Source organism: Trematomus bernacchii, unplaced genomic scaffold, assembly GCF_902827165.1.
Source record: "Trematomus bernacchii unplaced genomic scaffold, fTreBer1.1, whole genome shotgun sequence".
Lineage (NCBI taxonomy): Eukaryota > Metazoa > Chordata > Actinopteri > Perciformes > Nototheniidae > Trematomus > Trematomus bernacchii.
Genome location: NW_022987342.1, coordinates 8,245,026 through 8,270,722, shown reverse-complemented (window position 1 = coordinate 8,270,722; position 25,697 = coordinate 8,245,026). Strand labels below are relative to the sequence as shown.

Here is a 25,697-nt window from a genome sequence, read left to right as displayed (position 1 = left end):
CAACCATAGCTGAGGATCTTGGGTAATCAGTTCAGTGGGTGTGTATCGCCTACGTCTGTTTCCGGTGACTTTATTTTGAAATTCAGTTCCTGACGGACGGCAAAAAAGCCAGAGATTATGGAATTAAACAAATAAATATAAACAAGGATAATTGTGTGTTATTGTTGAGTAAATAACAGTGTGTTATTTAGAAAAGAATAACAGAATACTAAAAAAACAGATTTCAGTATTCTGAGGCTGAGCCCCATTTAATTTCCTCACGGCCGGCAAAAAAAGTCTGACATTATACAATTTAAAATAAAATCAATAATCTTGGCTTGATATTGAGTAAGAACATGTTTTTATGAACCACACAGCTTCCGGTCTTCCAAGACCCGACCGGACAAAAAGACGTGGTGCAGGCACGAAACATACTACCAATAGAAATACATTGCTTTTAAAATCGTTCTGTGTGACACGAAAAAAAGGGGAAAATCGTGTTGGTGAACACGAATCAATAGATTAAATGTCGTGACTATAACACGAAATGCCGTGAGACTGGGTTGCACATACTGTATGCAGAAGTATTATTTTAAGCAACACATTAAGTTGACGAAACACTCGAGTCAAATGTAATTAAAGTCAGATCCACTCGTGTCTTAGTGCAGTGATATCATAAACCTGTTAATGTATTCATTCAAACATTTTTCTTTTACCAGCTGTATTCACCTTGCAGGTGCAGCTATGTGGCTTTTATCCTGGATAAAGAGTTTAAGTCATGGATGTTTAAAGTTTAACGTCTTCATATTTGTCTAATATTATAGTTTACTTTTCATTCAGGAAGTATGAAGCTGCGCTGTCAGTACGCTTCTCCATGTTTGTGATTGGTCAAATGTTGCTAGCCCCGCCCCTTTCATGTGAACGCGCACTCAGCCGGACAGAGAAACCCTGGCTTGAGTTACCGAGTTGATAACCAGCGTCGTAGGACCGCTTAGCGAGAGCGCGTTTGTTTTGGATTAGGTAACTCAAACATATCCAGGGTATGTTGAACTGGATTCGTAGTACAGGCCTCCGGTATCAACAGTTTAGGCGGGTGGAGGGTGGGGTAATGGTGTGGGGGATATTTTCTTGCCATAGTTTGGGCCCCCTGGTACCAATTGAGCATGGTTTAAACGCCACAGCCTACCTGAGTGTTGTTGCTGACCATGTCCATCCCTTTATGACCACAGTGTACCTATCTTCTGATGGTTACTTCCAGCAGGATAACGCACCATGTCACAAAGCTCAAATGATCTCAAACTGGTTTCTTGAACATGACGATGAGTTCACTGTCACTCAAATGGCCTCCACAGTCACCAGATCTAAATCCTATAGATCACCTTTGGGATGTGGTGGAACCAGAGATTCACATAATGGATGTGCAGCCGACAAATCTGCAGCGACTGTGTGATGCTATCATGTCAATATGGACCAAAATCTCTGAGGAATGTTTCCAGCACCTTGTTGAGTCTATGCCATGAAGAATTAAGGCAGCTCTGAAGGCAAAAGGGGGTCCAACATCGTACTAGCAAGGTGTACCTAATAAAGTGGCCGGTGAGTATAATAGGCAGGTATTTTAAACCAACAATGGCAGTTCCCCTGCTTGGTAGTCATAGAAGAATGAAAATAGGTTTGCTGTTTACATAACCAGGCCGAGAGTGTAAAGGTAATCCTTCAATTCTATGCTCTGAACTTTATTTTAACTTTTACTCAAACTAATATAAAAGTCTCAGTACTTTTCAATGTTCACAAGTTAAAAGAAAAGTGTAGAAGTGTATTTTCATTCATTCCAATTATCTTTTTGTAGCAGCACATTTTAATACGTTATGTTTTGAAGTGATACTGTACCAATGCTAATGCAATGATCTGATGATTCATAAGGAAATGCTTTCAGTAGTGTACCATGAAATGAAAAAAATCACAATCATGTGTGTCAATAACATTTATTCATATGGTGGACAATCCTTAGTAGTAGGACACACACACACATTGGATGAACACAGCCAATGTTTGAAGCACTAGAGGTTATCTATGTGTTGTAAAGTGGAGTTCACAGCACAGATCATTTAGCTTTTCCAAAATCATATGCCTTCTCCAACTGTATCGATTCTCATACTAACAATCCATACAACATTGATGCACCTCCTCAGACAAACAAATACAGTTTGGAATTGCATCACAGTTAAACATTTGAAAATAACATCTAAATGTTGCTGCAAGGTAAAATAATGACAGAACAAAACCAGAACAAGAACTTGAAACAAATAAATTACTCAAGTAGTCACACAGCAGTCCTCACAACACCATAACATCTTCTGATGGGTTGCTGTAGTTGATGCTGTTATACAAATCTTTAACCTAAAGTTCATCTTTATCCTCTCCTTGACAGAAGCATGCTGCTCTCTGTCCATTCATGTAGGGCCTGCAGCCCAGAGTCCATACCGTGTTGAAAGTGGTGTCTGCTACTGCTTCACATGCTGGGGAGAGGAAGGGACAGAAACAGGGATGGCAGTCAGTACAGAGCATTATGCATTATTTATTCACCGTACAATTTATTTCTTATACATTAATTTATCAGTACATAGCAGTTTTTAATCCTCCTGTCGTGTTTGTTTCTCACCTATTACTTTGGTGTCTGTTTTAACTGCTTAATTTTATTTATTTATTTATTCAGTTATTTAACAGGGACAGCGCACATTAATCAACATTTCTGTAAATGTGCCAGAGTTAGCCAAGAGGCTATTTTTCATCTGTAGTCCCTGGACAGATTTTCGAAGTCACCCTAAAGACAAATCATCACCAAATTGTATTTACCATCCTTTTAAGATCTCTTTGAAAGGGGTTTTATACATTACAATAAACCCACATATGACATTTCAAACATGATGGAGGAGCAGGGTTGTGAAAAGTGCAATTAAGTATCCCAACTGGTCCTCATGACGTCATTTTCAGTAGTCAAATAATAGGTTTATGTAAGGCAACTTAGGCCAGGCCAATAGTTTTAAGTTCTGTATGGAAGTAGAGTGTGTCCCTAAATTAGTTGTTGAGTCAATAAAGGGGAAGTTTACCTATAGGGAAAAAAACAGGGATAGGCTCAATAACCCTGCCCTGGATGAAAAGAAAGGTTAAATAGTTACCAACCTTCAACTTTTGACACAAAGCCGAGGCTCTTCTTGAGGTCGGAGCAGATGCTGTGGAGGCACCAGCGGAACTTGGAGTCGCAGCGGTACTTGTTGGAGCCGCAGGTGTCGTAACACATGTCCAGCTGATTGCAACACTTGGTCATGGCGGGGATGCCCATGTCCACCTGGTACACAGCAGAGATGATACAAATGTTTATATGCAAGTGTTGGTGATTAACAGGTGGTTAGTTTTCCAAATGTACACTTCTCTGAATATTAAGGGACCGTATGAAAATTATAATGGGCGGGCGCTATGTATTATTATCCTTTTAGTGAAGGATTGTTTTTGCCTGTTTTTTATATGTAATATCATGATAGGTTTACTTTGAGAAGTACATTTAATACAAAATGAAGAATCATAGCTTTAAAATAGTTACAATACGTCCAAATTATAGTGTTTTGAGTTCCATGGTAAAGGTATGTTTTGGCATGAAAGGAGACAACAATCATACTTTTTTTGTTAGTTTTGTCAGATTTGAGAGGGGACATAGATCTTAGATTTTTAAGGAGAAGAGCATTATTTTGCCCTCCAACCATCTACTCAAATTAAGCTAAATAAAATATAAAGGTAGTTCAGTACAACCAACTTGTTCGGCTAATGTCTGAAGCAAAAAACCTGTTTGCTCATTCAGCTCTTAGTTAAAAAATACAGGTACGTTTCAGTGTTTATTAAAATGTTTTATCTTTTCCATAATTCTGTGGATTATTATTTCACTCCTAATGTGCACATATGTTAAAAGTATTATTCTATTAACCTGTCATGCTTAAAAGTGGGACAAGATTGATACATTAGGGCAAAGGATGTCGCAACTATGTTTCTAGGTCGAGCCTTGCTTTTGAAAAATCTTTAAACATATCCCTCTTCCTGACCCACAATACATTTGTGTACAGCCCCTTATGCGGATTCCACTTTTTACAGCCTTTACATTTCAAAGAATTATAAATCCACAAAAATCTGCCCTTAGAGACAGAAGAAGCATACCCCATCTGGAACAGGAAGACCAAAGAAGTAGGCGCCACAGCCGTCAGGTTCAGGCATCTGGTAGCCCGGGCGAGGAAGAGGAGCTTTACCTTTGAGACAGGGGAAGCAAATCAACATATCACATGTGGATATTGTTTCACATGCTAATCTGGCTGGTTTGGTGACCATGTGGCTTTAGAAATAGATCCAGGTTGGCACATGATGAACAAAGGTCAATTATGTGGTTTATCCATATCCATCCACATGTTATTAGTCACATTCACAAGGCCCCGACAGGAAACCCCTCCTATCATGCTCGGGTCACAGTCCGCTTCCAGGCCCTCTTCCAGATGATAACAAAGATGATAAGTCAAAGAAAATCCTATCAAGTGATTTGTATCAGAACATTACTATCACTGGGTTGCGTTATTGTTCTACACAGGACACAACATTATAGCAACTTTCAACTACATAACAAGAACAATATATATTTATTTGGATAAATAAAGTCAAAAAGGTTGAATTTTTTAAACAGTTTGCTTTATTTTGACTGAATATAAAAAACTGAATTTACAAAAAATCTGTTGCAGTTTATGTTATACTTTCTCCACTTATAGTACAAAACAAATGTAAACAGGATAAGGGTTTTGTGTAAAATAAATTAATATTAACATTATTATTCTGAAACTTTGCAATTTAAAAGACTTGAATTGCAGTTTACCCGTGGCTTTTCTTTTTATGTATATTTTCCAAAAGATTTAGGTACATATTCCCCAATAACTTTACCTTTATTGTAGTGGAAACACCACAGAGTATAGGAGACCCAACCCTAAACTAAACCAACCCTTTCCCCTGCATTCAAGCAGTGTTAAGTGGAATTTAATTTCGATTAAAAAAATACAAATATAAACCGATATATCCATGGTAGACCTCTCTATTCAGATACATTGGGCTTTAATCGACTTACCATGTCGACAGCGGTATTGGCACACTCCATCACGTCCCCCCATGAACTCCAGCATGGAGTCAAAGTATCCGCCGACCGACTCAAAGCCGCCTCTCACAGAGTTTAGTCCCCAATCACCGCCCTCGTCCTCCCCCTGTGTGCCATCAGAGGCTGGGGGGGGTGGTGGTGGTGGGATTTCAGCAGCTGGCTCCTCAGCATCCTGACTGACAGCACTGTGGAGGCACAGGCCCAGCAGGAGCAGCAGGTGAGCAACGAGGGCCCAACGGGTCATTCTGGAACTCAGAAAGCTCAATAGCAAGAGTTCAGAGACTGAGGGAAATCACAAACACACTCAGAGGCAGTCCTGAAACTGTGTGCGTGTGGGACCTGAACTTTGAGCCAGACACAGAGATGGCCTCATATGTGGAGGAGCAAAGTCCAGCCTCTATCTCCTCGTTTTGTCTCATCAGAGCTTTTATCACTCACTGATTAATGAGAGGCAGAGTGTGTTAATTTTAATCCCATTTATTCAAGAGTTAATCTTTCTAGACAGTAGCAGATAGTAGCATGGAAGTGGTTTTGCTGTAAATCAGAACATCCCCTTTGTGTTCTGCTGCCTGTTTTGTAAATTAATCTACACATTTTCTTATAATATTAGTGGTAGAAGAAGAACATGAATACTAGAAGTAAAAGTCCTACATTCAAACCTAACTAAAGAAAAAGTATGAAGGATCATCAACAGATATCAAAAGTTCCCTGAAAATGTTTCCCTGTTAGTGTTTTTATTATCTGTCTAAGTACTCCTAAGTGTTTTCTGACCTTTGTTTCCCTTATCATAAAAGCATGTTAAGATTGGAAAAATCTGGAGATAAACTGGTGTTCATGCTTGTGTGCAGGCCTTCTATTGATTGATTGGATAAAATGGCTGCTAGATTAGCATTGGGAAACTCTGGGATGAGCGAGAAATGCCAAAACAAACTTTGGAAATAAACTACAATCTGTCAATGTGTCCCAGACTGTTTGTAAATTGTGGCTAATCCCAGAACCTTAAATTGACCCTTGCCTACTTAATACAAAGAGAAAATAAATTAGTTGATGAAGTCATGAAAGTGAAACTAACCCCATTTCATGGAAATGAGGGTCGTACAGTATCTAAGGGTTAATATAGATGGATCATCTGCAATAAACATGAACAGCGAGAACATCTCCTCCTTGACTGTTTGGGAATATCTGAATCTTGGCTAAAACAGTCGTCACCATCCACTCTTGTATCTATGTCAGGATATAATGTGTTTAGGAAGGACAGACTGAAGGGGAAAGGAGGGGGTGTGTTGCTTTTTGTGAGGAATACCTTTACTTGTAGGGAGATTGCACTCCTAGCTAATATTGAGTTTGATTGTGTTGGTGTGGAAATCACACTTTCTGAGGAAATGTCCCTCACCATGATTTGCCTGTATCGACAACCCACCGCTAAGGTGGATTTCTATGACCAGGTAAAACTCCTGCTGAATTCCTGTGACTCCAACAAAGAGCTAATTATTGTAGGAGACTTTAATATCAACTGGAATGACAAACAAAATAGAAAGAGCTTAAAACGGATCATGGATAAACACAACCTACTGTAATACAACTAATGGATCAACCGACTAGAATAACCAAAACCTCCAAGACTATGATAGATTCATTATTTACAAACAAAGCTGACAGAATAGTTAAAACCTACAACTTCCTGACTGGTCTTTCTAACCATAATCTTGTTATTTTTACCAGGAAACTCACAAAAAAAAGGTTCATGGCCACAGCTAAAACCCCTGCCTTGGGTTCACGCTTCATCCCCAAAAACCTGCAACAACGTTTTATGGAGGCAGTGAAAATGATTGATTGGGGAGACACTCTCTCCTCTGAAGACATTGGTGAAAACAGTAATCTGTCTCAAGGAGAGGGTGCCTCAGGGACAGGAAGGAACATCATCTTCTCTGGCTGAATCTACAGTGCAGGAATTTAATGAAATCCAGAGACCAACTATTAAAGCAGAGCTTGAAATCCGGACTATCCACTGATGGACAGAAATTCACTCATGCTCGTAACAAGGTAACACAAACAATAAGACAGGCCAAAGCAAACTTTTTCATCAACATAATTGAAGGTGCGAAAGGTAACGGTAAAAACGTTTGGCAAATCCTAAATAAACTATTAGGTAAACATACCAAACAGGAAAATAATGTACTAGAATTAAAAATCAATGATGCCCTGATAAAAGACCCTGCAGTGTTGGCCAACTCTCTAAATTAGTATTTTATAAATAGTGCTCTGGACATCACAAAGCTCTTCCCGCCATCTGAGGTCTCACCCAGCCCGACTGTGGATACACATCCAGTTTTTGACCTGGAGGAAATCACAGAGGTTGAGGTAAAAAATATAATCTTAGGGTTAAAAGGTCCTAAGGCTAGGGATGCAGATGATTTAGACACCAACTTTATAAAGACAAATATTGACAGTCTAATAATACCAATTACTATGTTAGTAAATCAATCTATCAGCACGAGGGAAGTTCCATCGTCCTGGAAGGTGGCCACGGTGACACCGATCTTTAAATCTGGGGATAAGGCAATGATGTCCAACTACAGACCAATCAGCATCCTCCCCTGTGTCTCTAAGGTAGCTGAGAAATGGGTGTCAAAACTAATCACCAAACATTTAGATAAAGGTTTCGCTCCACTCCACCTAATGCAGTTTGGTTTTAGTGCTCACCACTCCACTGAGACAGCTAACTGTGTCTTTGTGGAAAAGGTTAAATCTATTTTGGACACGAGCCCATAATGTAGGTGCTGTCTTCCTTGATCTCAGGAAGGCATTTGACACTGTTGACCACCAAGTGCTCCTTACAAAGCTGACTTATTTCAATTTTTCGGCAGATTCAATACAGTGGGTTAAGTCTTACTTATCGAACAGAAAACAGTGTGTTTTGGTCAACGGTACCAAATCCCCCTACCTTGTCAACCCTGTTGGGGTTCCACAAGGTTCCATTCTTGGACCATTACTGTTTTCACTGTACATTAATGACTTGCCTAATGTATGTCCTGAGTTGAATGTGCAAATGTATGCCGATGATGCGGTCATCTTTGTACATGGAAAAACACTGAAATTATCACATCTTGTCTCTCAAATGCATTGGACAAAGTTCAACACTGGCTGAACAACATTTGCTTACAGTTAAATGCAAAAAAAACAGTATGCATGATGTTCAGTAAACGACCAGTCAAAATCGAAGGATCCAATGTGTTTTTAAACGGAGCAGAATTAGAACTAGTCCCCCACTTCAAGTATCTTGGAGTCATAATGGACTCGAACTTGACTTTTAAGAAACATATTAAGAAAGTATCCAATACTATTAAATTCAACTTGCAAAACTTTAAACAAATCAGACCTTTCTTAACTGTCAATGCTGCAAAGTCATACCTCCACTGTATGATTCTATCCCACATTGAATACTGTTTTACCAACTGGTCGTTTGCTTGTGCCACAAACCTGAAACCCATAGAACAGCTGTACAAGAGAGATATCAAGGTGTTTGACAGAAAGCCACATTCATACCATCACTGTACCATCCTAGAGAAACACAATTTATTGAGTTTTGACCATTTTAAGTCTTTAAAAGTTTGTGTTTTTTTTATAAATGTTTACATGGACTGCCCCCCCCCCCCCCCCCCCCCCCCCTTAGGGGAATTCATCCACAAAATAAACACTGGACGCTGCACTAGGTCAGAAACCAGAGGAGACTGTGAAGTCCACCACAGACGGACCACTTTTGGACAAAATGTCCTCTCCATTAAAGGCAGCTCTTTCTGGAATAGCCTCCCAACTGAGATACGGGATTGTCCCACTCTCAATAGTTTTAAAGGTCAACTCAAAGAATGGTTGAGCAACAAACAGACGTGTAATCACCGCTAAATGCACTTTTATACAGGGGTATCTCCTCTTGCACTTTATGTAGCACTTTTATCTTATCTTGCACTTTGTATAGCTGACATTGTACTGCCATGTGGTAAATGCTTGTACTGTATGCTGCTCATGCTCTTCCTGCATATCATGTATTTATTTTTGCTATGTATATAAATCTCATGTTCTTGTATGTTGATGGAAATTAGCTTAAAGCTCAAATCCGGCTCAGATTTGAGAATTCAGAGTATTACATGGTCACTACGGTGGGTAGAGTACAATAAACCAGACACATCAAACATGCAGTCACTCAATAAGAGAACTTCAACAAGTTTGCCAAAAATATACTGCTGCACAGGAAACTGTCCTACAATATGGTCCCTCAGAAAAGTTGTAGTGGCGGAATAAATGGGAAACAAAAAAGACGAGGGAGTGCAAAAACACATTTGATCACCTTGATGACTAATGTGAGTGAGTAGAATCTGGGAAGTAAGAATTGTCCTCATCCATTTTCAAAGGAGGAAGCTGTTAAAAGCCAAAAGCAACTCTGTGCAAACTACTTAACCCGGATCATTGGACTAAAATTAAGAAACTGATGTTATATATATATATATATACACTCTATATTAGATCAATATAAATATGGTGAAAATAGGTTTGTTAAAATGATAAATTAACCAATAGTAGCGATAGAGGGCAGCAATACACCATTGCATTGTACAGTCTGCCGAATACAAAGAAGAAGAAGAAGAAGAAGAGCTGAGTCCGTGACAGGAGTGGGGAGCGAGTAGATCATCACTTCTGAATATATATTGGGCACTCATGAGACCTGTATAGAGAGGCGAAGTCCCGCCCCATGGGACCTTATTTCGGAAAAATTATGCATTGAAGTCAAATGTTAAACAGTAAGAGTAGTAGTCATATTTCGTGAACCCTTTGAATAGTACTGTCACCGGTGTGATCATTCTATAATACACAATTTAAGACCGGGGGAGAAATGCTAACGCTAACGCTAGCGATCTTCTCTACTTCATGCTATCTGCACAAATGGTTGACATTAAACATTAAAACGACCAGGCAGTTCAGAGAGAATCAAAGGAAGGCAGGCAGGCAGCTTTGCATGACTTTCTTCAGGACGTGTTTCATTGTGGTGATAGTGAGGGGAGTCAATCGTTTTGTTGACAAGACAGTAGTGACGGCCATCTTGGTGACGTGTGTTGTTCTGTGAGACCAGAGATGTAGTTCATTGAGCATTTCACACAAACAAATGTGTTACTTCACAGTTTTACAACACATTTTTTTTTTTTTTACTTGCAAAATTATCTTTTAAATTGGCAAACATCATATGTGTAATTCGTGGCACAATTCAAACGGGATCGAAAGATAATCTTTCTCTCTCCATTGACTTCAATACATACTTTTTCCGAAATAAGGTCCCATGGAGGTCCACCGGAAAGGGAGGGACTTCGCCACTTTATGGGTGTATCGCGTTCATGGCAGCAGCAGAATCAAACCTTAAAAAACTGGATGTCCTACAAGCTCAGGCCCTGAGAATTTGTAGAGGAGCTTTTAAAACATCTCCAGTATCAGCAATACAGGTGGAAATGGGATAAATGCCTTTAAGGATAAGAAGAGTGAAGTTAATGTTGGCATACTGGGTAAACCTTCAGGGGCATTGTGATAGTCATCCTGCGAAAAGTATTTTTGAAAGACTGCTGGGAGCACAATGAGTCACATTTAACAAGTTTTGGATGGATTGGCGATGTTAAAGCAGCAAGTATAGGTTTAGATAAAATACAGTATTGCCCCACAGTTCCAATCTCGTCCATTCCACCCTGGTTATTCCCATTGCCAAGGGTAGACCTCAATATACAAAAAGAGTTGAAGGAAAGGAAAGAACTACTACCAGTATGGCGCATAATCCAGAATTATTTTGCAAGATATCACTCAGACTCAACAATCATATTTACAGATGGCTCCAAAGATCCAGAGACAGGGCGTGCAGGGGCAGCAGTTTATATCCCAGTGAGTAATACACATATAAAGAAAAGGGTAACAGACCATGTGTCAGTATACACCACAGAGTTGTTGGCATTGGTGTTGTCATTGAAATGGATAGAGGAGAAAGTAATACATAATAGTGTAATTGCATCTGACAGCTTTTCAGCATTATCGAGTATACAATTCATTTAGAATGGACATAATAAATGAAATATTTCTAATTTTATATAAAATGCAAATCAAAGGCATAGCAACTCGTTTCATCTGGGTTCCTGCTCATGTTGGTGTGGAGGGTAATGAACAGGTGGATATTCTGGCCAAACAAACACTCAGAATTATGAACATAGACATAGAAGTTCCACTTAGCAAAGTGGAGGTTAAAACATTCATACAGAAATATGCTCAAACAACATGGCAAGAACATTGGGACCTTAGTGATACAGGAAGAGATCTTTATCAAATTCAAAGGTATGTGGGGGATGGAAGGAAGGTGGGGTTTAAAAGAAGGGAGGAAAATGTCATTTCTCGGATGAGAATAGGTCATACAGGGCTCAATCATACATTAGGTATAATAGGAAAGCATCCAACCGGAAAGCGTATACACTGTAGCCAGCCAGAAACTGAAATATAGTACTCAGAGAAATGTGCTTTTCCAGACACTGAAGAAAGCAAAATTCCATGACTTGTCGCTATCAGGGCTGTTAGGGAAAACATCAGGCAATATGTATTGTGAGATTATTACGTTTCTAAGAGGAATTGATCAATTTAAAATAATCTAGAGTTTTGGTTCTTTATTTTATTTTATTTATTTTGTTTATTGTTTTCTGCATAGTCTCTTGTCCACACTCCAGTCCAGTTGGTGGCGGTAATGCACCTACAAGTTGGTTTGCCAACCGCCAATAAACATCAGAGAAGAAGAAACTGAGTCCGTGACGTCGAGGCAACTCTCGATGAGATGTGACGTCACTGAGCGCTTTGAGAGTTGGACTGTTCCGGGATCGGCCGGAAGAAGGAAGTGAAGTTGGAGACGCGTGGCAGAAAGTTCACAGAGAATCGGAAATTCGGATACATACAGAAACGGTAGCATTGGACTGTTATTTTGGCGGATTTGCATAAACTGTACATTGAGTGTTTCATCATGTCAACCAGCTCAGATGGTAGCCAAAGACACAATATGGAATGGATGATAGCCAAAGCTGCGAAGAAGAAAAGATCTTTGAGAGACAGAGATAGTTCAGTAAGAGCTCGAAGTTGGTCGGATTGGTCGGGTGAAGCAGACGAGGCTAAGCAAAACAAAAAATCAAGAGTCAGTCAAAATGACAGTCAAGCAATGTTGAATAAAGAAATAGAACACGAGTGGAAAGTGGTAATAGAATTCAATCAGGATGGTGGGCATTACCACCCGATTAAACTTACCAAAGCAATTGAAAAAGAGATTGGAAAAATTAAATTTGCTAAATTCATGAACAATAAGCGGGTATTGATACATGCCAATAACAAACAGCAGCAGGAAAAGATTCTGGGAATGAACTCACTGAATGGGGAGAAAATGAAGGCGCATGTTCCAGGAGCAATGGCGAAACTGAGAGGAGTAATCTCAGGAGTACCATTGGACATGTCAATGGAAGATGTGAAAAGTGAATTAAAAGGAGGCAAAATAGTGGAAGTCACAAGGCTTAAAAGCAAACGGGATGGTACACTCAAAGAAACATTATCAGTTCTCATTCAGTTTGAGAGAATCTTACCTAAGGCAGTACAAATGGGATATTTGAACTTCATGGTTAGGGAGTACATCCCCAAACCTCTCAGGTGCTACGCATGTCAACGAATGGGGCACACAGCGCAGCAGTGTAAAGGACAGCTAAGGTGTGCGAGATGCGGAGGAAAACATGAGTATGGAAAATGTGAAAAGGATGCAAAGGTTAAATGTTGTAACTGCGGAGGAGATCACAGTGCTGCGTTTGGAGGTTGTGAAGTGCAGAGAGAGGCCAGAGAGGTGCAGAGAGTTAAGATTACAAACAAAGTTTCATACGCAGAAGCAATAAAGAAAGTAAGGGGAACAGTAACAATCAATAAGACCCCTAGTGGAATAGAGCAGAGCATTACAATACAAAATGTCAGGAACACACCAAAAAGTAATCTTCAAATCCAACCCCACAGCGCCACCAAGAGTAAAGAGGATGATGATGTTTTAGGAGTGAAAAAGGTGAATTTTGTGGTATTTATATGCCATACTGTAAATGTTGCATTGCAGTTAAAAAAGAAAAGTGATAGAATCAAAGCCATTGTGGAGGCAGCTGGAAAATTCCTTGACATGAAAGATATTAAAGCAGATCAGATACATGCAATGCTAACTATACATGGAGCTGGGGAAAATGAAAATCAGGATGAGGGTTAGATCCTTAATCATGGTGCTGCACATACTACAGTGGAACGCAAGAAGCCTCATAGCTAATGGTCAAGAATTCAAGAAATATATATATGATCTAGAGGTAGTCCCTGAGGTAATATGTGTGCAAGAAACCTGGTTACGACCTCAATTAGACTTTGTCATTCCAGGATTTAGCTGTATAAGGCATGATAGAGATAATAATCAAAATGGTGGAGGGTGTGCCACGTTTCTCAAAGATGGTGTGGCATATAGGGAGGTGCAATCTCCTGATGATATAGAGTGTATTATAGTGGAAATCTGCAACCCTAGGAAACAAGATAACATTAGGATAATCAATTTATACAACCCATGTAAAAATCTAACCACTGATATATTTAAAGAAATAGCAGGCAATAAACATAGGAAGGAAGTTTGGTGTGGTGATTTCAATGCACACAACAGTCTATGGGGCAGCAACCATACAGACAGTAACGGAAATATAGTGGAAGAAATGCTGGAGGAAAGAACACTAGTATGCCTTAATGATGGACATGGCACAAGAGTAGAAAGTACACAGGGGGAAGGTTTCATGCCTGGATCTGACATTAGTGTCAAACTGTTTGGTTCATACATGCGAATGGTTTGTTTTGAATAAATCCACAGTAGGAAGTGACCATTATCCAGTGCTTACTAAAATGAATACTAATGTATATATACAGGAAGGAGGTGCAATAACCAGGTGGTGCTTTGCTAAAGCTGATTGGGGGAAATGTAGGATATGGTGTGAGGAGTCGGTACACCTGCTAACATCAGAGGGAAGCATAGAGGTCATTACAAGCCAAATAACGCAACATATTCTAAATGCAGCAGAGAACAGTATACCCAAAACAACAACCAAGGGTAGGAAGAAAGTGGTGCCATGGTGGAATGAGGAATGCAGCAGGGCTATTAAAGAGCGAAATAATGCATTTAGAGAATTAAAGAAAAACATGACACAAAATAATGTTATAGAGTTTCAAAGGAAAAGGGCAGCTGCTCGAAGGACAATCAAATACACAAAAAAAAGAACATGGAGAGAATTTTGTTCTACCATTGGCAGAGGAGTAAAATTAGGTGATGTCTGGTCCATGTTTAAGCGGATGAGTGGGAAAAGGAAATCCATTAAAATTCCAGCTTTGGTTGATGGGGAGAGGCTGGCAGTGACAGATAAAGAGAAGGCAGACATGTTAGGAAGGACACTTGCAGCAGTACATAGCGGGGAACATCTCAGTGATATTCATAGGCAGCAAAAACAGCAGTTACTAGCAGAGAATGAAAACGTGAAGGAGAAGAGACAGAATAATAGGTCAGCTCTGGATGTGGAATTTACAATGTCAGAACTCAAAATAGCCTTACAAGGTACAGGTTATACAGCCCCAGGACAAGACCAGCTATGTTATGCTATGTTTAGACAGTTGCCTATGGAAACTATGACAATGGTGCTGAGTCTTTTCAATAAAATCTGGAGAGAAGGAGATATGCCAAGTTTGTGGAAAACAGCAGTCGTGCTACCATTCAATAAGCCAGGGAAAGATACAGCTAACCCTAGTAACTACAGACCAATAGCTCTTACATCACACCTATGTAAATGGATGGAAAAGATCATTGTCCGTAGGCTCTCACATGTACTGGAGCAGAAAGGGCTGCTGAGTAGTTTTCAGAGCGGATTTCGTAAAGGGCGGTCCACAATAGATGCTTTAGTAAGAGTGAGTAATGATGTGGAAAAAACATTGAAAATGAAAGAGATAATGGCAATAGTGTACTTTGACATTGAAAAGGCGTATGACTGTATGTGGAGGGATGGGTTACTGATCAAATTGAGTAGAATGGGTATTGGAGGGAGAATGTACAATTGGGTAAGGGCCTTTTTAACAGACAGGACATTTAGAGTAAAGGTTGGAGCAGATATTTCCAACTATTTTGAAATAGAAAATGGTATCCCCCAAGGGAGTGCAGTCAGTCCAATATTATTTAACATCATGATCAATGATATATTTACATGTTTAGACACATGCATTCAATCGGCTCTATACGCAGATGATGGGGCTATTTGGATGAGGGGAAGAAATGCCCCATACGTAATGGAGAATATAGCTAGAGCGATTAAAAAAGTGGAGAGGTGGTCATATAACTGGGGATTCAAAATGTCAGAAAGCAAGTCATGCTGGTATTCACAAACAAACGCAAGATTGATGGCCAACAGCTAACACTATATGATCGTCCAATGACAAAGGTGAATGAGTTCAAATACCTAGGACTGTGGTTTGATAGCAAATACACATGGAAAATGCATATTAAACAAGTGGAAACAAAATGCAAAAAAGTATTAAATTTATTGCGAGCTGTAGCTGGATGCAACTGGGGCGCAGACAAACAAGCATTAATAGACATTTACAGATCAATTATGAGGTCCACAATAGACTATGGTTGTATAGTGTATGGAGCAGCAGCAAAAACATCGCTTTTAAAAATTGATAGAATACAATATAAAGCATTGCGGTTGTGTATTGGAGCGATAAAGTCATCCCCTATCAATGCAGTTCTGATAGAAGCAGGAGAGACACCTCTGGAGATCAGAAGAGAGAAACTTGCTCTGTCATACTGGGTCAGGCTACAAGGAAGTGGAGAAGGAAATATTTCAAACAGAATATTACAGGATTGCTGGGAATATGCAAAATTCCAGGGACGTGGGTTTGGCTGGACGAGTAAGGAGAGAACGAGGGCATATGGAGTGGAGAATATCACATTTGCTAAAGCAACCCCATTTAGCAGTGTTCCCCCATGGCTTTTCCCAGAAGCTAAAATAGATATGAGTATTGTAGAAAGGAAAAAAGAGTGGCAAGTAAATGAAGTGGGAATTAAAACAAGTATGTATCTGAATGAAAAGTATTACAATTGCCTACAAATTTACACAGATGGTTCTAAGAACAAGGAAGAGTGTGTTGGAATTGGTATATACATCCCAGAATTTAAAATATCTATATCAAAAAGAGCGTCTGATCAATTATCAGTGTACACAGCAGAAATGCTGGCAGTAATAATAGGATTACAGTGGGTTGAAGAGGTCAGACCAGATAGGGTGGTGATGTGCACAGATTCATTGTCCATATTACAAAGCATACAATCAACAACAACTGCCAGAGAAGACATTCTCATAGAACTGAATCATAGCCTGTTAAGATTGCACAGAGGCGGCATAGATCTGCAGTTCTGCTGGGTGCCTGCACATGAGGGGGTGAAAGGGAACGAGTGTGCTGATAAATTAGCAAAAAGTGCACTACAAAAGGAAATAACATTACCAGTTCAACTTGGAAAAGGAGAAGGAAAAGCAGTAATTAAGAAGAAAGGGATGGAGATCTGGCAGAAAAGGTGGGAGAAAGACCAGAAAGGCAAAGAATATCACAAAGTACAAAAGACAATTACAATTCATATTTATAAAGAAAGAAACAGAAGGGAGGAAATCACGATCGCTAGACTCAGAATAAATCACACAGCATTGAATGGTACACTGTATGTCATGGGGAAAAGTGACATTGTGACATATATAAAGCGGAAAGAGAAAAACTAAAGGCTAAAGTTTTAGAGGCAGAGAGGGAATGGAGTGTGGTTGGTATTTTGGGAACAAAAGGAGAGGGAGTAAGAGCTACCAGAAAGGCACTGTTTACATTCTTGAGTGAAACTGGGGTAGGAAAAAGAATTTAACATTAGGTCAAGAAAGAACATAGATTTTTATTTTTGTTTTATTTATTTCATGTTTTGTTTTTTGTTTTTTGTTGATTTATTTATTTATTTTGATTAGATCATAGGTTAAAGAGTTGGTATGATATGATGATTCATACTCATGTACAGTAGGTGGCGGTATGCACCTTTTAAGTTGTTTGCAATCCGCCAAAAAACGAAGAGAAGAAGAAGTCCGTGACGTCAGTAGAAAACACGGAAGTAGAGGTGAAAGATGCTCCACGGGACGATTGAGTGATGGCATGAGTGAACCATGTGAACCTTAATTCATTCACTAAACTTGAATATATTTGGCACGTTAGGCCTGAACATAAACGTTATTTGGGACACCGGTCAAAGACTAGCAAAGCTTCGTTTTGTTTTGTTATTTTATGTGCGCAAGTTAGTTTTTCCTTCCATATCTCCTGACCAGATGGTGATAACCTCGGTTATGTTTGCCATTTAACTATTTCCACAAGAAGACACAACTATCTTATGACGAGCGAAATAAAATGGCTTTCGCAAACCTGTTCTCGAGACTCTCTGCTGTGGAAGAGGATGACAGGAGCCCTGCTCAGCAAAACTTTACTCACAGGTATTTGGATTTTAAACGATAGTTAGCCTTTAGCTTCGATATGTTTTTAAGGACACAGATAGTTTTAATCATAGATATATATAAACACTAGATGGCTCAAGGGGGAGTCGCCAGCGTAGCTCACCGGTGACCATCTTGCCACAGTCAACAACTACTGCTACAGCTGTTGTAAGGTGAGTGATCTGCACAGAAATACTCTTAAAGGTGGGGTAGGTAATTTTGGAGAAACCAGCTCGAGTGCGCTAGAATTTGAAAATACACAACCGCAAAAAATCTGCCACTTCCTTACAGAGCCCCTCCTCCAACACACACGAACGCGCACATGCCCAATGAGGGCACGAGATAAGTTTGTGCCCAGATGGAAGGCTGACAGGCAGGTAGGCCATCCAGTTATTTTAGCCGGGCCAGCTAAAATGATTGGTCATGCTTTTTACAGTACTACGGCTTCCACAGATGACATTTATGTATGGATTTGTTGTCAAAGCACTTAAGATATTCATTGTTATCGGGATGTTAAGAGCATTCCATGGAATATAACAAAAAGTGTATCTCGAGCCGGTTTCTCAAACTTACCTACCCCACCTTTAACTCGCTGAAATATTGACTGATTTACAAATGGTTTGGTTTATTATAAACGTTATTAGCATGGCTATGATACAGGAGACAACAAGACATGATTATAATTATAAGTATGCAGTATCATAACTATATCTTTGATGTTTATAACAAACCAAACCGGTTGAAAATTGAGCAATCTACGGTTATTTCAATAGTGCACCATAGACATAATGTTATGAATGAGCGAGCTGTCTGTGGCAAGATGGCTCCAATGGTCTCCATTGGCCAGCAGCGCGGGTGAGTCATCTAGTGTTTATATATATCTATGGTTTTAATGGCCTAAATCTACATACTTATTACAAACTAATTTTGTTTTTTACAGGAACGAGCCTGAGAATGGAAAACGAGGCAATGCAAGAAAGAGGAAACCCCAGAGTGAGCAGACTGGCCCCAATAAAAAGGTCAGATGAACTTGAACTATATCATTTTTAGAAGTTTGTAGATTTTCTTTTCTTTCAAGCAAATGTTAAGTGAAAAGTAAAAACAAAAGATGTCTGCATTGAATCAATAAGATGAGTTGCATTTATAAAAAATGAAGAAATAGTATTTTTCTATTATGCTGGAAAGTTACCAAATATTCTTAATTTTTATGGTTTATATCAAGAAACCCATTACGACGTAAACTAAATCTAGGTTTTACTTTTATATAAGGGATTTGTTTCTAAATTAAATGTAAAAAATGGATGTAAAAGTTGAATAATTCAGACAACTTTATTCAGTGTTCCTTTACTGACATTGTGTACAGAACTAAATAATAGTAACACCTCCCAGTGTTGGACAATCATACAGCTGCTCATGAACCGGAGCAGTTTGAAGTTCAAAGTTTTGAATAATCTTAAAATATTAACCCTTTATAATATTTTGGCATTTTCTTTCCACAGAAGCAATTTCACCAAGCCCAGACAACCAGAGGCAATAATGCATCATCCTTCAGAGACGGAGGCGTCAAGGCCATGCACCACCATATGCAAAACACTCAGAGTGAACACACAATCACCAAGGGTCAGAAATACAGAAATCAAAATAACCATAATGGGACCCAGCAGCAGCAGAGGGACAGATGGACCCCTGCTAACAGAGGTGGGGGCCATCAGTCTAGACCTGCCTGGGGAAGAGGTAGAGGAGACTGTACATATAAAAACAATAAGCAGGTAAGCTTGACTGTGGCCATCAAGATAGATTGTATCCATCACCAGCCTGTCATCTGAAGCTGCTTGAATTGCATTCAGCCCCTGCTTACATCCCAAAATCCATATTTTCCCTCTTACCTGTAGTAGTAGTAGATTTGAGACTCAACTGCCCACCGTATCATTCTGCAGAATGAAGCATGCATCTCCTCATGGATGTGAGTTGAAAAACCTGGTTATTTGTTTTCTTGCTTAGAGCACCACAAAACAAGTGCTATCTAGTCCCACTAAATCAAAGAGAAGGAAGACATCTCTCGGCTGATATCTCCATTCTCCCAAACTCCGCAATTTACACAAAACAATGTATTAATAAATAGCCCTGCAGGTAAGAGGGGAAATAGATTTTATTTTTTGGCTAATTTTCTCTTTTTAAAGACTTTTCTTCATCAAATAACAAATGGACATGGGTTCATTATGCTTTTGGCACTTAAGGAATGAGTTTTAAGGTGACTGGTGACTTACCTAAAAATAGCATGATATTTAGGAATGCCTTTCTTTGGCTTTCGAACTGCCCACATTTTTATTTAATTGAAAGGTTACCAGTTGTGACACAAAAGCCTGAGGGCATACAAAGTCCCACAAACCAGGTCCCATTATAATAACACTAAACTTTCTTTATAAATCAAAAACCTGTGCTGTTGGAAGAGGTCTAACATTTCAAATGATTTGTATACTGATGGAAGTCCTCTAAAGCAACTTCATATGTGAGACACTTCTAATTTAGACAAATCAATCCACCAAATGTTATTAACTAACTTCTTCTAACAAAAGCTCAACATGCCAATTAAAAGGCAAGGCAAGTATATTAATACCGTACATTTCAACACAAGGCAATGTTGCAATTCAAGCTCAGATCAAATAATAGAATAGAATAACGTATTAAAAACAATAATTAAAGTTACAAAAGTATGTTAGGGTGGCAATAATGTTCCCTTGGCAACATATTTACTATAATCTTATTGCAACACTCATCTTTCCTCTCAGGAGGTCCAAGTGCAACGTCCGAAGTTCATGACTGAGGAGTTCAAGGACCAGAATGCTATGCTGGTGAACGGGCGCTTAGTTTGTCGACATTTCCTCTGGGGAAAGTGCATCAAGGCAGGTTATGTTGACTATGTACAAAAATATACACATTTTGATTGATAAGATACAAAAATGACTTGCAGAAGATGGCAACACGTTTCATTCCTCTGGACTTTATTGGTTGCCCTTATAATATTTACTGCAATGTCCTTCCCTTTACTGCACACAGGAGGACACCTGTCAGCTGGAACACATTAAGGGTTGCAATGATCTCGTCAAAGAAGTGTGCAAATTCTACATTATAGGATTCTGCCAAAAAGGAGAGAGCTGCCCATACATGCATGATATCCTTTGGTTGAGCAATAATCTGTACATACCTTTCATAAACGTATAATATATTGTACTGCTATTTGTTTAATATTTAACATTTCCTTTACTAAGCTGCACAGTCCTTCCCCTGCAAGTTCTTCCACAGAAGAGGACAATGTTCTAAAGGAGCAGACTGCAAGTTCTCCCATGAGCCTCTTAATGACATCAAAGCCAAACTGTTGGATGAGGTGTGTAATTAATTATGAACCACCTTCAAAAAGTTAAAATCACTCATAAACAATCCTAATTATTTTATAATATGGCACTTTAAACTACTGTGCTATAAACAAATGCATTCAAAGTATTGTTAATGTGTATTATAGAGAGGGGACTCACAAAGTTTTACCAAATGTTCTTAAATGGTTTCATATAGAGATTGCTTTGTGCTGAAGACTGATGTGTGTTTTTGCTTCTTCTCACTACAGGCATTGCAAAAGGTAAAGGACCTCATTGAACTAACAAAAAGATCTGAACAGGAGTCTTTGCGACCGCCAGAAAACACAGATGAGTCAGAAATGATAGAAGCAGACAAGACCCCCGATATACCCCTGCAACCACTCAGGTATGCACATACAAGCTCGACCCTGTCATTTAGATTCTGTTAAATCAGTGTAATTCCTGCACAGAAATTTATCTAATCAATCAATCAAATTAACATTTAGCTTCTGGTATGCTGATGTTTTTTCTTTTCAGGCCTGTCTTTTACAACAGCGCAGAAGCCAATACAGAGAAGGAAACCACGCTATGTGCGACTGAAGCACTGGCTGATGAGCAACATCAACCCCCCCAGTCAAGTAATCTTAATCCTGAGGAACCAGTCTGTTATTCAGTGGAAGCCGTTCTTGGACCTCAATTGTTCAAACCTTTCCCTCGCCTCTTTACAACTCCTGGATGTGAAGAATTAGGCACTTCAGGCTCAGCAAACCCAAAGGAAGTTCCTTACTCTGTGAATGCTGTTCTCAGGTCCTTTAAATCAACCCTTCCTATTGTACAAACTGTATCCTACACCCCAAAAACCGAAGGTGATGAGATCGCTTATCCTCTGCTAAGCTCAGAAACTCCAAATAAGAAGGTCTTGTATTCAGAGAATACAAGAAATGAAGTGAACAAATCTGAAATGTTCAAGAGCCTCAAAGTGCACACTGGCCTGGTTTCCAAGACCTGCCCTAGTCTTACTCCGGCCTACAGGGACTACACGAAGCAAAGTGACTGTCGGCAAGAATCTCTGAAACCTGCTCCCAGAACGGCTCATGAAGTCAAGTTGGGCTTGCTGCATACTTCTGTCACTGTGGCAAAGAGGTCCTCCGAAAACAAAGATGTGAGAGGGAGCATGCACCTGCATGCCGATATGACAAGCTCCATTAACTGTAAGAGTGAAGGTGGAAGCACTACTCACAGAAGCATTTTGCCAAGACCCCTTAATAAGACTACTCCCAAACAGCCTACGCAGTTGAGGCCACATATCTCTGTTCTGACGGTTGACCCACAAGCCTCAGTAAAGCCTTCTCCCTCTTCAAGCTTCACCAAATTTAAAGGTGGAGCTGCTGCTGCTACAGTACAACCTGTCACCGGCTCCATTAATACAACTGATCCTACAAACTCTGTCAGTCGTCATTCTGCAGCCAAACAACCCACTGAGATGCCCCCGCCCTTCAAAAACACACAATCTGGTCTCAAACGTGGCACGCAGGAGCATCGTTCAACTGAAATCACAGCCGAGTGCAGCAGTAAAATGACACATGGCACTGATTTGGACGTTGGATGTAAAAAGACCCTGAGAAGACCCTTTCATAGCCTTTTCGCAAGCCCAATCACTGACACTCTGCAGCACATAGACCATTCTGTAAGAACATCCTCTTGTCCTCAATCTTCCCCTCCAGAGTCTGCAGATCGCACAAGTGATCATGTTAAAAGTGCGCTTGAGACGGAAAAAGCCTCTGCCAGGTCCTTCCTCAGCCTGTTTGCTGCCCCCCTCAGTGCTGCTCCTAACCCATGCATGCAGCCTCAGACAGAGGATGTAAAGACTTCCTCTGGTCCGCAACACTCAATTAATAATGAAACAAACTCCAAACAAAGCACTTCTAAATTAGAGAAACATCTGCCACACCAGGTTATAAATGCTGTCAAAGAACTCGCTCATGTTCCAAGATCACCTAATCCTAAATTAGAAAATAAAGACAGTTCCTTGGCTCATGTTGATCAGCCTACAAAGCAGAAGCTGGTTCCTGTCCGTGGCGTTGTGTCTGATTCAACCCATGCTCATCAGCAGCTGCCTGACATCTCATCCCACAAAGGTAAGGACACTGTTTTTAAATTGTATTGTGAAATTATAATTTGCCATTGATTATGTGGTCTTGGTGGTCCTGCTGTAGCATCCACTGCAAATTCCGTTCTTAAGAATCTCTTTCTTAGCCTGAGCCCGTACCAACAGGATGCAGAGCAACAGGTATGCTGTTCATTTATTCCTGATTAAGACATTTATATAACTATTCATACATATAAATGTTTAAATCCGGTTCGAATACAAAAATAATCCCTAATTGTTTTTCTTGCTTAAGGGAGAGTCAAAAGATGGATAAAACGGTCAAGGGGTGTGTCTTTGTGAAGCAACTGTTATGGAAAAAGAAGGTAGACATTTGAATGCAAGTACTGTATGAGGAATCCTTTTGTACACATGGCACATGCAACGGTTCCCTTTATTCCACTTTTTTACTTTGATCACTTACTTTTTTATCATAATATCAAATGTTGACAGTTGCTGTATATTTTATTATTTATCGTCATATCCCGTGAAGACACCAAAACCAACAATGCGTCAGTCTGTATTTTACAGCTTTACACCTTATCTGTGGATCTCTGCCCAAAGCCTATTGGTTGCTACTGAAGAGGTCAAATCTGGTCATAAATATGAAGTATAATTTATAGCCGTGTTAATTGCACGGCTCGATGGATGGCACTTTGGTCGGTTTGTCGATTTACCATTTCAGTCCAACTAAAATATCCAAAAGACAACAGGATGGATTGCTATGTTACAGAAAATATCTGTGAAGGTTATCTTCTCAGCAAAAAAACATCAGTCTGTTGTGGTCAGCCTTATTCTTTTAGTTTAGTTTGGCTTGTACTCCTGGAACGAATGAATGTCCGAGACTGTAAATCCAAGTATTCTTTCTAATGTCCATTAGCGACTCCTCTGGTTGCAAAAAGAAGTCAGATTGTATAGAAGTCTGAGAAAATGAACCTACTTATCACTATCATTATTTCCTTTAGTAAACATTTGACTTGACAAGTTTATGGTCTCAATTGTTAGTTTTAATTGTTCTTCAATACAGCATGATGTTAATTTTTTTTATTATCTTCTCATTTAGAGTGAAATGTTTTTGAATTACAACTTTAACCAATTCACCAAAGGTTTTCTGTTCATGAGAGTTAAATGTCTTGTTCAGCGCTCCGTTACTTAGCTCTGCCTTCTCCAGTCACTGCTGGTTGGAATAAAACAGGATTGCCATGGCCGTAATGCCAAATGCCAAGGTGTCAAAACGGTAATCCCAACAACCAATGGTGTAAAGTCAACAAATACTATACAGTCTATGGAATCAAACTTGGTGCTGTAGTGAGTATTAACAACAGCATGATGGTGAGGGGGGGGTAACTTAAAATGAACTCCAGTGCCCAGGTTCTCTCTCACGTTACTGAAAAATTATAAAAATACATCAGTGAGCAACAAAATCAAGCTCGAGGGTAAAAAAAATACGTATTGGCATTTGGACACACACACACACACACAATATGTTTTAGTAAGATCACTTACTTTGGTTTGGGTTATTTCCATTGGACATAATTAGACTGTCGGGTTCTTCAGTCAGAGTTGTGTTGTATCCTTCCATTCTTTGGATAGTGTACCACTCTTTGTGCCTCTTTCTCCTGTTTTCATGTTATTGTTTCTATTTTTTTCTCAGACTCCCAGTCCAACAGTCCACTGAGAACTCTGTTGCACACTCATCAGACCTCCAGCCATTCATTCCAACATCGACTTGTAGACCAAGACGGAAGAAGGAAGGAGAATGGTTAAATGTTGACGTGTTTCCCAAATCACCCAAGGACCTTCTAAGGCTCCACTGTATCTGACATTAATGTTGGAATACTGTTATGTGAAACGACACTTATAATATTGATTAATCATGCCTTGTGGTCAGTAATGAGGACATTAATTTCTTTGTTTACAACCTTTCAACCTTTTTTTTAATCTTTTGTCATATTTCTTGCAGTCTTTAACTTATTTTTTGTGCACCGTCAAAAGTGTAATAATTGAACATTAAAATATTTTAAACATGTTTAAGTCTTTGTTCTCTTGTATACAAAACCGCTGTGTCCTAGAAAACAAAAGTAAAATATTCCAGAGGTGCTGCATGAATACACTTTTATGAATGAAAAATGTGCCGTCTGTAGTGTATTGCATTACCCCAAATGAATGGCACATTCTGCAAAAAAATGTAGAATGTAGCACTTTTAACATTTGTTAATTGGTTGACAACACAGACATTTATATAACAATATATATAAACAACTCTATGTTAAAGCAGCAGTGAGGTTACAGATAATAACTAACTCCTCCCTTTCCAAGTGTCTGAGAACTTCGGTGGCCTATGGTAATAATACAAAGTTTTGTACTTGTAAAATCTATGCTGAATTTGTCTGAAACATGATTTATTAGAAAAATGTAATGTGTTTGTT

At 39.3% G+C, this 25,697-nt stretch overlaps 2 protein-coding genes across 6 annotated transcripts; one reads left to right on the top strand and one right to left on the bottom strand.

The window, feature by feature from the left end:
- Positions 1–1,942: 1,942 nt before the first annotated feature.
- LOC117480992 (group XIIB secretory phospholipase A2-like protein) lies at positions 1,943–5,484 on the bottom strand. Its single transcript, XM_034128422.1, has 4 exons — positions 5,129–5,484; positions 4,183–4,271; positions 3,160–3,325; positions 1,943–2,495 (listed from the first exon to the last, which is right to left on the bottom strand). Exons 1-4 carry the CDS (start codon positions 5,397–5,399, stop codon positions 2,377–2,379), a joined length of 645 nt encoding a protein of 214 aa, XP_033984313.1. The 5' UTR covers positions 5,400–5,484; the 3' UTR covers positions 1,943–2,376.
- Positions 5,485–17,400: 11,916 nt separating this feature from the next.
- LOC117482916 lies at positions 17,401–25,297 on the top strand. Of its 5 annotated transcripts, none has more exons than XR_004555943.1 (11): positions 17,401–17,769; positions 18,710–18,788; positions 19,269–19,538; positions 20,559–20,672; positions 20,827–20,941; positions 21,045–21,154; positions 21,392–21,528; positions 21,660–23,260; positions 23,339–23,412; positions 23,525–23,608; positions 24,923–25,004. XR_004555943.1 is itself a non-coding variant. In XM_034131172.1 (11 exons), the coding sequence occupies exons 1-10, from the start codon at positions 17,687–17,689 to the stop codon at positions 23,543–23,545; spliced, it is 2,604 nt and encodes an 867-aa protein (XP_033987063.1). In that variant the 5' UTR covers positions 17,401–17,686; the 3' UTR covers positions 23,546–23,594; positions 24,923–25,297. The 5 variants fall into 5 exon arrangements, 4 of the variants coding, with proteins under 4 accessions (XP_033987063.1, XP_033987073.1, XP_033987056.1 ...); XM_034131172.1 differs by having other exon boundaries at positions 23,525–23,594; positions 24,923–25,297; XM_034131182.1 differs by lacking the exon at positions 24,923–25,004 and having other exon boundaries at positions 23,379–23,412; positions 23,525–23,574.
- The last annotated feature ends 400 nt before the right edge of the window (positions 25,298–25,697 follow it).